This window comes from Impatiens glandulifera, chromosome 6 (assembly GCF_907164915.1).
Source record: "Impatiens glandulifera chromosome 6, dImpGla2.1, whole genome shotgun sequence".
Classification (NCBI taxonomy): domain Eukaryota; kingdom Viridiplantae; phylum Streptophyta; class Magnoliopsida; order Ericales; family Balsaminaceae; genus Impatiens; species Impatiens glandulifera.
Window position 1 is genome coordinate 41,904,210 of NC_061867.1, and position 11,971 is coordinate 41,916,180.

General features: G+C 30.6%; 1 protein-coding gene across 1 annotated transcript; it reads right to left on the minus strand.

Moving 5' to 3' along the window:
* Positions 1 to 8,581: 8,581 nt before the first annotated feature.
* On the minus strand, positions 8,582 to 9,523 carry LOC124943632. Its single transcript, XM_047484112.1, has one exon. It carries the CDS (start codon positions 9,521 to 9,523, stop codon positions 8,582 to 8,584), a length of 942 nt encoding a protein of 313 aa, XP_047340068.1.
* Positions 9,524 to 11,971: the final 2,448 nt, after the last annotated feature.

Consider the following 11,971-nt stretch of genomic DNA (forward strand, 5'->3'; position numbering starts at 1 on the left):
CATATTTGATCAAAAACTAAAATTTTATAATTTTAGTTCATGAATTGGTTAAAATGAACATACATTGTTCATATTTTAGTTTATGACTAGGCATTTATGACTATTTCAACAAACATTAACCAAATACTATCGGCCGTTAATAAAAAAACATCTGACATGAACAATCTGTTGATATGCACGTCTAATAAAAGTTAATTTTTCCACAAATCCCTATGATCAATTATGTACCATTATCCTATAGACTTTACAGATAGTTTGTTAAGATCTGTAAACAAGATCCAAGAAACAATCCTTTTTTATGATAATCATCAAGGGAAGATCCCTAATCCCTAACCAATGCTTTGAAAGTCTTAATGAATGCTACACACCGTAACACAAAGGTCACTCCAACATTTGGTCCCTCTAGTTTCTATCTTACCTTTATTCCCCATAACTAGAGATGGAAATGGGTACCCTACCCGACGGGAAGTGAAGTACCCATCCCCGAACCCAATTTTATTTTCATTACCCGACCCCGATCCTGAACCCGATGGGTATCCCTACTTCTATCCCCATCCCCGATTTATTGGGTACCTAATCCCTGACGGGTACCTCATTACCCGATTAAAAAACTTATAAGATTATAAATAATAAAGAAAAAAACACAACTTTAATAAATAATTTTAAAATTAATAATACGAAATATTAAAAATATAAATAAAACATTACTTATCTAAATACTTATTTTTGTAGATCTTGAAGATAAATTAGTGTGGAGAAAAAATAGAATGAAATTTTAAAAAAAACAATAGAGATTAAATATGAAGAATGATTAGAGAGAAATAATATTTTGTTATTAAATAGAAGTTGGAGTTGAAGATTTAGGTAGAGAAATAATTTTTGAGGAATATAAAATATTTAAAGTTGGAGTGTAGTATATTTATGACAATATTTGAAGTGAAGTGTGAATAAAACCAAATTAAATGATGTATTTGTAATGATGAAATATTTGAAAAGTCACACATTAAACTTTAATTAAAAAAAATTAATTTTAATATTAATATAATCGGGTATCGGGTATCAAGTTTGGGTTTCGTACGCTCCCCATCCATGACCCCGTATTCGAACAAGTACCTTCTTCCCCTCCCTATGCCTGACCCCGACCTCGAACCCGATTTAAAATACCCGAACCCGACTATCGGCTACGCATGGGTATTGGGCATATGGGTACCCATTACCATCTCTACCCATAACTGTAAAATTTGGAGCAAAAAATTAGTGTTAGATGTCATTCTCGAATTCACATTTTCAAAAGTCAGTTTATTATAATCAAACTCGAATCGAGAGGGGCAATCAATAAGCACTAAAATTTTACTTACCCAATTTATAAATTCTAAAATAATTATTTTGAATAAATAAAATCAAAATAGTTAAAAGCAAGGTTAAAACATGATTAAATGATTAAAGTGGGATTAACTATTGTAATAATTAAATCTCAATTAATTAAAATAATATCCAACGAAAATAAAAAATAATTTTGATAAATGTTATACTCATTTTATCTCAAATCAATTTTAAGAAAATCAAAAGAGATTAAAATAAATAATTTATGATAAATGTTATCTATTTGATCCTAAATAAATTATTTATTAAACCACAAAAATAAAATAAAATAAAATAAAATTAATTGGCAAAAATTAATGCCATATTTAATAAATAAAAATTATAGGTAAAAATAAAGTCAAAGGGATGAAAGAAAAATTAATTTCAAACAAGCTTTTAGGTTGAAAATGAAGCGTGAACTACTACAATGAAATTAGATCTTACAACCGTTAGATAAGCGTTGGGAGCCCATCCAACGCACAAGAGCTATTCACGTCGTCCGCGATAATGAAGGAGATGCGCACTCACGAAGTATCAAAACAACTAACGTGCGCCTCAGCGTTGTTAGCCGAGACGCAACGGAATGCCCAAATGCCAACAGAACGCGGATGAAACATCAAGTGTTCAATTTTTCGTCCAAAACATCGTCATTTTGCTTAGTTTGTCTTCTTCCTTGCGATAATGAACAAGATTCAAAAAGATTCACTCTCAAGCCCTCAATCACCTTCAAACATAAATCCTCCATTGAAGCTCTTCAAGCTTTTCTGAAATTTTCAGCATTTTGTATAAGGTTGTAAGGTTCTGATTCTGGTATTCAAGAAGCTTTTATAAGAGTTAAGAAGTGTTCTCCAACTCCAAGTAAGCTTCCAATCACACTGCTATTCGAATTTCAAGTTTGAATTGAAATTTTTATATTTCAGTTTTGTCAATAACATATACTACTCAATTATCTGATTTTTTGGTTGGAGAACGGTCCTAAGATCATTTAGAAGATTTCTGTAGAAACAAAACCGAATCAATCAACTTGACTAAACACTACACAAAATTGATTTTTAAAATTTTCAAAATCGGGTTTCTATTACTATATTATTGCTCAAGAACAGCAACCCAGAAAGCTTCTTAACACATTTTTAAGGATATTTCACACATATTTAAACCAAATTTAAGACATCCCGATCATATTTGATAAAAAAACAATTTTTTTTACAAAATTAAAAATTTCAGGTCTTTAATTGGTTAAAACGAACAACCAATGTTCAGTCTTGGCTTCATTCAACCATATGAAGCGTAAGAAAGTTGTTGGTAAACTCCTTACACTTCATTAAAGCTTAAAAACCAAAAACTCGTTTTTACCTAAAAACTATTTGAGTTGAACGAGACATCATTCCGATTGAATGACACATCAGGATGATGTTATGATCCTTAGGGTTGGACAAAGCTTCTCATGCCCTTGAATCAACGGATCAAGGCCCTTGTCAAAAACATCAAATCTACAGTTTGGTGTTCTTGACGACCAAGGAAGGTTAGCCCAAGGTTAACCTAGGACCGCGAGCACCTCGCACCATGAACTAAGGAAAGTTAGCACAAGGCTAACCGAGAACCTATAGCACCTTGCACCTAGGACTGTGGAAATTATCCCTATGTTAACTTAAGACCGAACAATTCCTTGAGCCCCGATTGAGGAATTTTGCGCACGACTGATGATTCTCGCACCCTGACCTAGGATTATCGCACACCGATTGTGGACTCATGCATTTAAGACCGATGACTCCCGCACTCGACCAAGAGTCTCCAACACCTCTACCGAGAGTTTTCGCACATCGAACGAGGGACCTCGACCCATGATCGAGGCTTTTAGCCCATGACCGAAGGAAATCACACCTAGGACCGGTCTCGGTCCTAGGGCTTGTTTGGTTTGGATTTAAAATTTTCAAAATTATTTTTATATTTTTGGAACCACACACCATTTTCTAAAAATATAAAAAATAGAAAATATTTTTAAAATATTTTTAGAATATTTTCATAAAAATATATTTTTGACAAGAACATGTTTGGGATTTATTTTTAGATCATAATACCCTAAAACTGATATTTTTCATGTACTTTCCTTAGTAATCGTTGATATTAGCTTAATGTACCAATATTTAAATATTGTTGTTACAATTTTAAATACACGAAAAACATGTGGATGTCTATGGCCTAAAAAATAACTAGTTAAAAAACGTAATAAAACCAAATTTTTATAAGTCAAAGTTTTATATAGTCGACACCGTTTTAAACGGGTACGGAGGATATAACGCGAAAGCCCTTTCCCGAGTATCATCAAAAATCGAACCAAAAAGACACTTTAGTCAAAAATACGTTGGTAGACGTATAATTTTATTGATTTTAAAAATCAATTGGCAACTCTTATCAAATAAATAATTTTTTAAATAAATAATTTTTAATTAATTTAAATACAAATTATTTTAGTCAAATTTTAATTTAATTATTTTAAATTTAAAAAGATTATTCGAAATTTGATCAAAATTCATTGTTGTTATAATTAACTAGAATTTATCCCGTGCATTTGCACGTGTAATAATATAAAAAACCATGAAAAAATATTACGGTAAAAATATAATAGCATTTTTAATTTTATTTTTAACCGTTTCAAGTTTATGGGCGGGTCAACCCACAATCCGACTCAAGTATTCATTTACTCTCACATTGCAGAACGATCTCTATAACAATTGTTATAGTTTGATTCCTCAACTCATTTAGTTTCACCTCTAGAGTCCACTTTTTCCCCATACTACGAGTGAAAGGAAAAATATAAAGACTATCATTAAAGTAGCCCAGACGAGACTTACTACATCCATATGAATTATGTCCCATATCTCTATAAATATGACGGAATTCTTCCATTATTGCTCACTAATAATAGTGAAATTTATAAAGCAAAATCAAAAGAGAATTATGACCGATTAAAAACTATTGATAAACTACCGCGTTCATCAAATTTGGTGTTGAATTTAAAATATAAAGTGTTATTAGTCTATTTTATTAAAGGGTTGTACTTGTTTTGTTAGGTTGCAAGTTCGAACCATATTATAACATTTTTAATTTTATTTTTAACCATTTTAAGTTTATAGACGGGTCAACCCACAATCCGACCCAAGTATCAATTTACTCTCACATATATATCTAAATTAACCACAATTCTCGACCCGACAATGCGGACACTTTAAAAATTAAGCATCATTATATATATATATATAGATTAGTTAAAAAGTTGAACTTATATTGTTAAAATGTCCCACATTCATCAAATTTGGTGTTGAATTTAAAATATAAAGTGTTATTAGCTTAATTGGTTAAAGAGTTGTACGTGTTTTGTTAGGTTGCAAGTTCAAACCATATCTATAACAATTTTAATTTTATTTTTAACCGTTTTAAATTTATGGGCGGGTCAACCCACAATCCGACCCAAGTATCCATTTACTATCACATATATATTCAAATTAACCACAACTCTCGACCCGACAATCCAGACAATTTAAAAATTAAACAACATTATATATATAGATTTCAAAATGGGAAATTTGAGAAATGACTTCAAAGATGCCCTTATTTGAGCTGGTGGTGAATTATATTTTTAATTGCTTTCGTGGTCGTTTATTTTTTTTTGACGAAATTGCCCTTCGCGAAACGCTAAGTGGCTTAGCGTTTCGCGAAGTGGATTAGGTTTAGTATAAATACTGTAATTTTTTCATTTTCTTTCTCTCTCTTCACTTCTCTTGTTCTCTCTTTCACGGCGGCGGCGACGACGGCGGCTACGGCGACAGAGGCTGCGGGGCGGCGGTTCAATTCATACAGATTTACAAGATCTTTATTTCTAACCCTAAACTAAATCGATTTATGTTTTTATTTACACGATCTTCATAAACCCTAACCCTAACCCTAAACCTATTTTGCATGCAAGTCTCCGATTCTAAAGATTTGAAGGTCGAAGAAGATGTTCATTTCAAACCTAAACCTAATTTGAGTTATGTTAATGTTTCCATTTTCTTCATTTCAAACCTTTCGATTTAACCTGTTCTTATTTGGTTCATATTTGTTATTTGGTTCATATTTGTTCATATTTGTTCATATTTGTTCATATTTGTGGGTTTATATTTGTTATTTGGTTCATATTTGAGCATTTCGTTAGGTTCATTAATGGCTTTTGCAGAAAATCTCGGAGCATTTCGTTTCAGGGAAGATTCGCTAAGTGTTTAGCGTTTCGCTAAGTGCTTAGCGTTTCGCTAAGTGCGTTTCGCTAAGTGCGTTTCGCTAAGTGCGTTTCGCTAAGTGCGTTTCGCTAAGTGCGTTTCGCTAAGTGCGTTTCGCTAAGTGCGTTTCGCTAAGTGCGTTTCGCTAAGTGCGTTTCGCTAAGTGCGTTTCGCTAAGTGCATTTCGCTAAGTGCATTTCGCTAAGTGCATTTCGCTAAGTGTATTTCGCTAATTGCTTATTTATTTTGATTAATAAATAAATAATGTAATGCTTATTTATTTTGCTAATGATGTTTGAAGGATGAATATTGTGCTAATTTAAAATATATTTTAAATAATTTGGTGCAAAAATTTAGAAGAGATAAATCTATGAAGTTATCGTCAAATATTCAAAGAAATTGGTGTAAATGGGGAATACTTAGAAAGCATGTCAATGTTCACGATAGAACAGATACTTAGGTTTATAAGACGATGTCACATGAAATGGGGTGACTTTATAACCCTTTGCAAGGAACTGAGACGAATTAAAGGTTGGTCAATTTCTTGTCCTTTCTTTACTCTCTTCCAAAACTATAATCTTACTAGCTTTAGTTTGTTGATAATAAAAAAAATGAACTTTTTTCAGTGGCTTGTTTGAAAGGAGAACAAAGAGTACGAAGGCCATGGTGGGAACCTCCTTGTTTGGCGGTTGTTTTCGTCAAGTTTGCGAAGAGTAATCGGCAAGCCAGAGTTGTGTCGTTGAAGCTTGAACCTTAATAGATTTTGCTCTTTTCTATGTATGTAATAATATGTATGTATGTGTGTAATTCTCACTTGTTTCATGACTTTAATCATCTAAAATTCATCTTTTGGTTCTTCAATGGAGAATTTATGTGAATTTCTTTCCTATTTTTATTAGCTTTTTTGGTTTTATGTTTGATTTTATCAGTGTTTTCCTATTTTAAATGCATGTATACAACTTTGTAATGAAAGGAGTGCATTATGATCGGGATATATATGATATATCTAACCAATAATAGTCTACTTTCTTTATATGAATCTTTATTGGACTCTTTCTTATGGATTATTATTTTCATCTTGATTATGATAAATGGGTAATTTTTAAAAACAAATTATGTTTGTCAAAAATTAAAGTATAAATTAAATTACACTTTAAAGTAATTTTTGCACCAAATTATTTAAAATATATTTTAAATTAGCACAATATTCATTCTTCAAACATCATTAGCAAAATAAATAAGCATTACATTACTTATTTATTAATCAAAATAAATAAGCACTTAGCGAAACGCTAAGCACTTAGCAAAATGCACTTAGCGAAATGCACTTAGCGAAATGCACTTAGCGAAATACACTTAGCGAAATGCACTTAGCAAAATGCACTTAGCGAAATGCACTTAGCGAAATGCACTTAGCGAAACGCTAAACACTTAGCGAATCTTCCCTAAAACGAAAACCCATATGATCCGAGATTTTCTGCAAAAGCCATTAATGAACCTAACGAAATGCTCAAATATGAACCAATATGAACCAAATAACAAATATGAACCCACAAATATGAACCAAATAGCAAATATGAACCAAATAAGAACATGTTAAATCGAATGGTTTGAAATGAAGAAAATGGAAACATTAACATAACTCAAATTAGGTTTAGGTTTGAAATGAACATCTTCTTCGACCTTCAAATCTTTAGAATCAGAGACCTGCATGCAAAATATGTTTAGGGTTAGAGTTAGGGTTTATGAAGATCATGTAAATAAAAACATAAATTGATTTAGGTTAGAGTTAGAAATAAAGATCTTGTAAATCTGTATGTATTGAACCGCCGCCACGCAGCCTCCGTCGCCGTAGCCGTCGTCGTCGTCGTCGCCGCAGCCGTGAAAGAGAGAACAAGAGAAGAGAAGAGAAGAGAAGAGAGAGAAAGAAAGAAAATGAAGAAAATGAAAAAATTACAGTATTTATATTAAACCTAATCCACTTCGCGAAACGCTAAACAATTTCGTCAAAAAAAACGACCACGAAAGCAATTAAAATTATAATTTACCACCAGCTCAAATAAGGGCATCTTTGAGGTCATTTCCTCAAATTTGCCTTTCCAAATGTTAGGATATATTTCTATTAATATTTAGAAAAAAATTATTAAAAAAGATTCTTAATACACAAACTGATGTTAAAATTTATTAAACTTCGACACTTTTTCTGGGAAAAAAGATTTCCTGGGATTATAGTTTTGAAGTTATTAAATCTAAAAAACTCACATATTTTTGTAATTTATTTTTACAATTCTTTAAATTTTATTAACGTGTATAGTAATTTAATGATATTAATTAATAAATTATAAAATAAGTTAAATAAGTTAAGAGGAATATTATTTCAAATAAATTATAACATATATGTTATAAGTATAAAATGAATAAAAAAAATTTTGTATAGTATTTTTAAAAATAAAAATAACATGTTTTAATAAAAGATAGCTCAAAAGATAAGGGTGATTTCGGGTTTTAATATCGTCTTAGATTCAAAAATAAAAATAAATAGTAAGCTTAGATACAAATAATTTGGGCCAACCCAAAAGTTTTTACCAGTATGCTCGTCACTATCAGTGACCACCAAAAAATAAATGTCGAAGAACATTACTAACATTGCCAAATGAAAGCAAATTTTAGTTGGAGTTAATTAAAAAAAAAAGGTAAACTTAAAACTTACATGTTTTGTTTAATTTTTCATTCCATGTAACAAATACGAAGACTAGGAATTATTCAAATTACTTCCATCACAATTATTTCAGAAATAATTAAAATAATTTAAAGTAGTTATTTTTTGATTAAGTGTTGTTAAAATATTAAAATTTAGAAAGAAAAAAAGTAATTATTAATTAACACCACATCATTTAAAAAGTTTTACAAAAACAAACATTTGATACAAGTTGAAGAAGCAAAACTAACTTGAATCTCTTACCAATTCATCCCAATTTATAGTGTTGAATCGCCAACTCTACTTCCTTCTTTCGCAATAGTATTATCATCTTATCATTCTCAATCTTCAACTTCTTCTTTTCTATCTTCTCCTCCTCCATCTCCATTTCCTTCTTCATGATATATTTCATCCATTTCAACCTTCCTTTCTCCAATTCCAATCCTTCTTCTTCAAATTTCAACCTCTCTTGTTCCAACTCCATTAGCCTCCCCATCATCCACTTCCTCTTCTCCCATATACTCTTCGTCCCATCCTCGATCAACTCCGTCATCTCTTCCCTCAACTTCTTGCGTTTTCTCGTCAACTCTTCGCATTCATCGAGATCATTATCCGAACCAACAATACTATTCATATTGCTACAATCATTATGATAACCACGCATTTCTCGATAGAACAAATGCTTGGAACTCAATAGTTTTTTCACTTCCACCTTCATTTTCGGCGATAAGTTATCAATTTTCTCTAACAAACATCGATTCTCAACGACTCTAAAAGCAACTTCCTTTCCCAATATATCATTCACCCTCTTGTATCTCTTATTTAAATCATTAAACTTATCCTCACATTGCTGAGGAGAAACCCTAAACCCTTTTTCCATCATCACCTTCGAAACCGATTTCCATTTCCCCTTCTTAGTAACCGACTCCTCAGTAACTGCCTCATCACCATTGGAACAAACAACCGTTATTAACAATCTTACCATAGAATCAGTCCATTTCATCCTATGCCATTGGGAATTAGTACTTCCGTTGTTATTGTTATTGCTAAACACCGAATCATTCTCTTCAATGTTGAGATTGAAGGGCTTGGAGGTAATTATCATACCCTTGGAGATAACAGTTTGTGGGTTTTGATGTTGTGATGAATGGGAAGATGAAGAAGAAGGGTGGTGAAGTGACGGTTCTAGCCCTAGAATACCTTTGTTCATTTTCTTTTCTGAAGTAATTCTAGAGAGAGAGTATTGATAAAGATATATATTGCTAAATTTTTCATGTTGATGATACAGTGGTATATATATATATATATATATATATATATATATATATATATATATATATATATATATATATATATATATATATATATATATATATATATATATATGTGTACAGTAATATTATTGTGTGGTTTTAGATACATTGAGCTGAGCCAATGGTTTTTATTTAGCCTGTTTATATTAGATTATTTGAATTTTTCTAAATAATCTAATATTCTATTATATATCATTTTATTTATAAGATTTATTTAATTTATTAATAAAATAATTAACATACTGTACTTTAACCTATCAAATCAAACGACAATATAAATGGATATTATTTGTTTTTGTAAAGTAAATATTTTAATCAATATTGTTTTTTTAAAATATAATTATATTATTTAGTAATATTTTTTATACTAATAAGTAATTGATTATAAACTATGTTGGATGGAATATGAATTACATATATATGACAAAATAAAAAACAGGTTTTAAATAATTTGTAAGTATTTTCTTTTCTCTTTTTCATAAATCATAAATAAAACGCCCACAGTTTTTTCATACAAAAGAAAACAAGAAAACCATTGTTTTGCTTTCTCTCTCTCACACTAGCTAGGGGGATGAAGGATGACAGGGCGCGTCCACAGGTTTCATGAAAAACTATTGTCTCTGAATTTACTTTATTTGGTTTTATACCCAAATGTCATTTACTTTAAAGTCACATGTCATTTATGTTTTGGAAATATATGTTATAAAAGTTCTCATAGGTGTTGAGTTTAGTTATTTGTTTTGTTAATGTGATATGTTTACACATGGGATGAGAACTGAGAAGGAGTAAATGCATGTTAAAATAAATGATAGAGATTTTGAGTTCAATCAAATGAGTTCAATGAAACAAGTTTCAATTTTGATCTTACACATAGTGAACCTGTTTGAGAGAGTAAAACGATTAATATTAAAAATTATAATAAAACCCATAAAAGAAAATAAGAGGAGATGGAATTTTTGTAGGTAATTCTTATGCAAAGAGTGATTGTCTCCTTTAATAAGTGAAATTAAAATTAAAAAAAATTACTTTCCTATTAGATTTTCATATATGAAGGAACTTTGGAACTTTTGTCATATAGAGTTTGGTTGATTGATCAACTATCCTAGAAGCTATTACGGAGCCTCCTTTGTCCAACTGCGCTTAATCAAACAAACAAAAATGTTATTCACTATATGAGATAATGTCCCTGCGTTTGTAAGGACAAATAAAATTCAAACTACAAAGTTGAAATAGATAATCTTACGTCATTGTCTTAGCCATCATCATCATCATCGTTTTCATCGTTTGCATCGTCTTCATCATCTTTTTCGTTGACAATATCTATGGTCTAAACATGAGAGACTTCAATGGTTGGGATAATTTAGTGGCTGTCTTACTCCTTTCATTCAACGTTGTTTTTGTTATTTATCAAAAAAAAAGAAACATGATAACAAATTTGATAAAAAGACATTCATTTAACTTTTTTCTAATTAGTTCACTGATTTTACCCTTATTTCTCGCTCAACTAAAAATATAACTTCTTACATAATATACATCTCATATTACTATTCTCCTAACCTCATTTTTACACTCAACTATCTCAACAATTCTAACATCTTTTAATTTCACTTTTGAAAAATCAACAATCTCATCATATCATTAACCTTTTTACCTTAACTACTTCGGTAGACCAACAATCTCGTTCATATATTTAACAACCAATATTTGTTATTTTCCAATTAGTCTCTCATATTACTAATCTCTCATCTTATCTCTTGGTAAATTAACAACAAATTTCTTATAATTGCCAAACCAATATTACCGACCTATTATCCCTCGACAAACCAACCATAAATCTTAATCACATTTTCATACATTTTATCCCTCGGCAAACCAATCACTAAACTCAATCACACTCCTTTCATCTTTTGATAAATCACATCTCAATCACACAATTTCACAAGTCTCTTAGTCTTGGCAAACCAATGTTATTGGTCGCTTATCCCTCTTAGCAAAATCAACCACAAATCTCAATCACACTTTCATTGTTTCACAAGTCTCTTATCCTTTTAGCAAATAAATATTATCGGCATCTCTTATCACTCAGTAAACCAATCAACAATCTCAATCGACCTCTCTAATCATGTGGCATCATGATCCTTTATTATCGATATCTTATCCCTCGGTAAACCAACCATCAATTTCAATAATCTCAATCTCATTATATCATTAACCTTTTTACCTTAACTTCTTTCGTAGATTAAAAATATCATTCATATGTTTAACCATCAATATTTGTTATTTTCCAATTAGTCTCTCATATTAATAATCTCTCATCTTATCTCTTGGAAAACTAACAATAAATC

Excerpts from the sequence above, each read along its gene's own strand:
- LOC124943632 (XM_047484112.1), bottom strand. The coding sequence starts at position 9,523 with ATGAACAAAGGTATTCTAGGGCTAGAACCGTCACTTCACCACCCTTCT.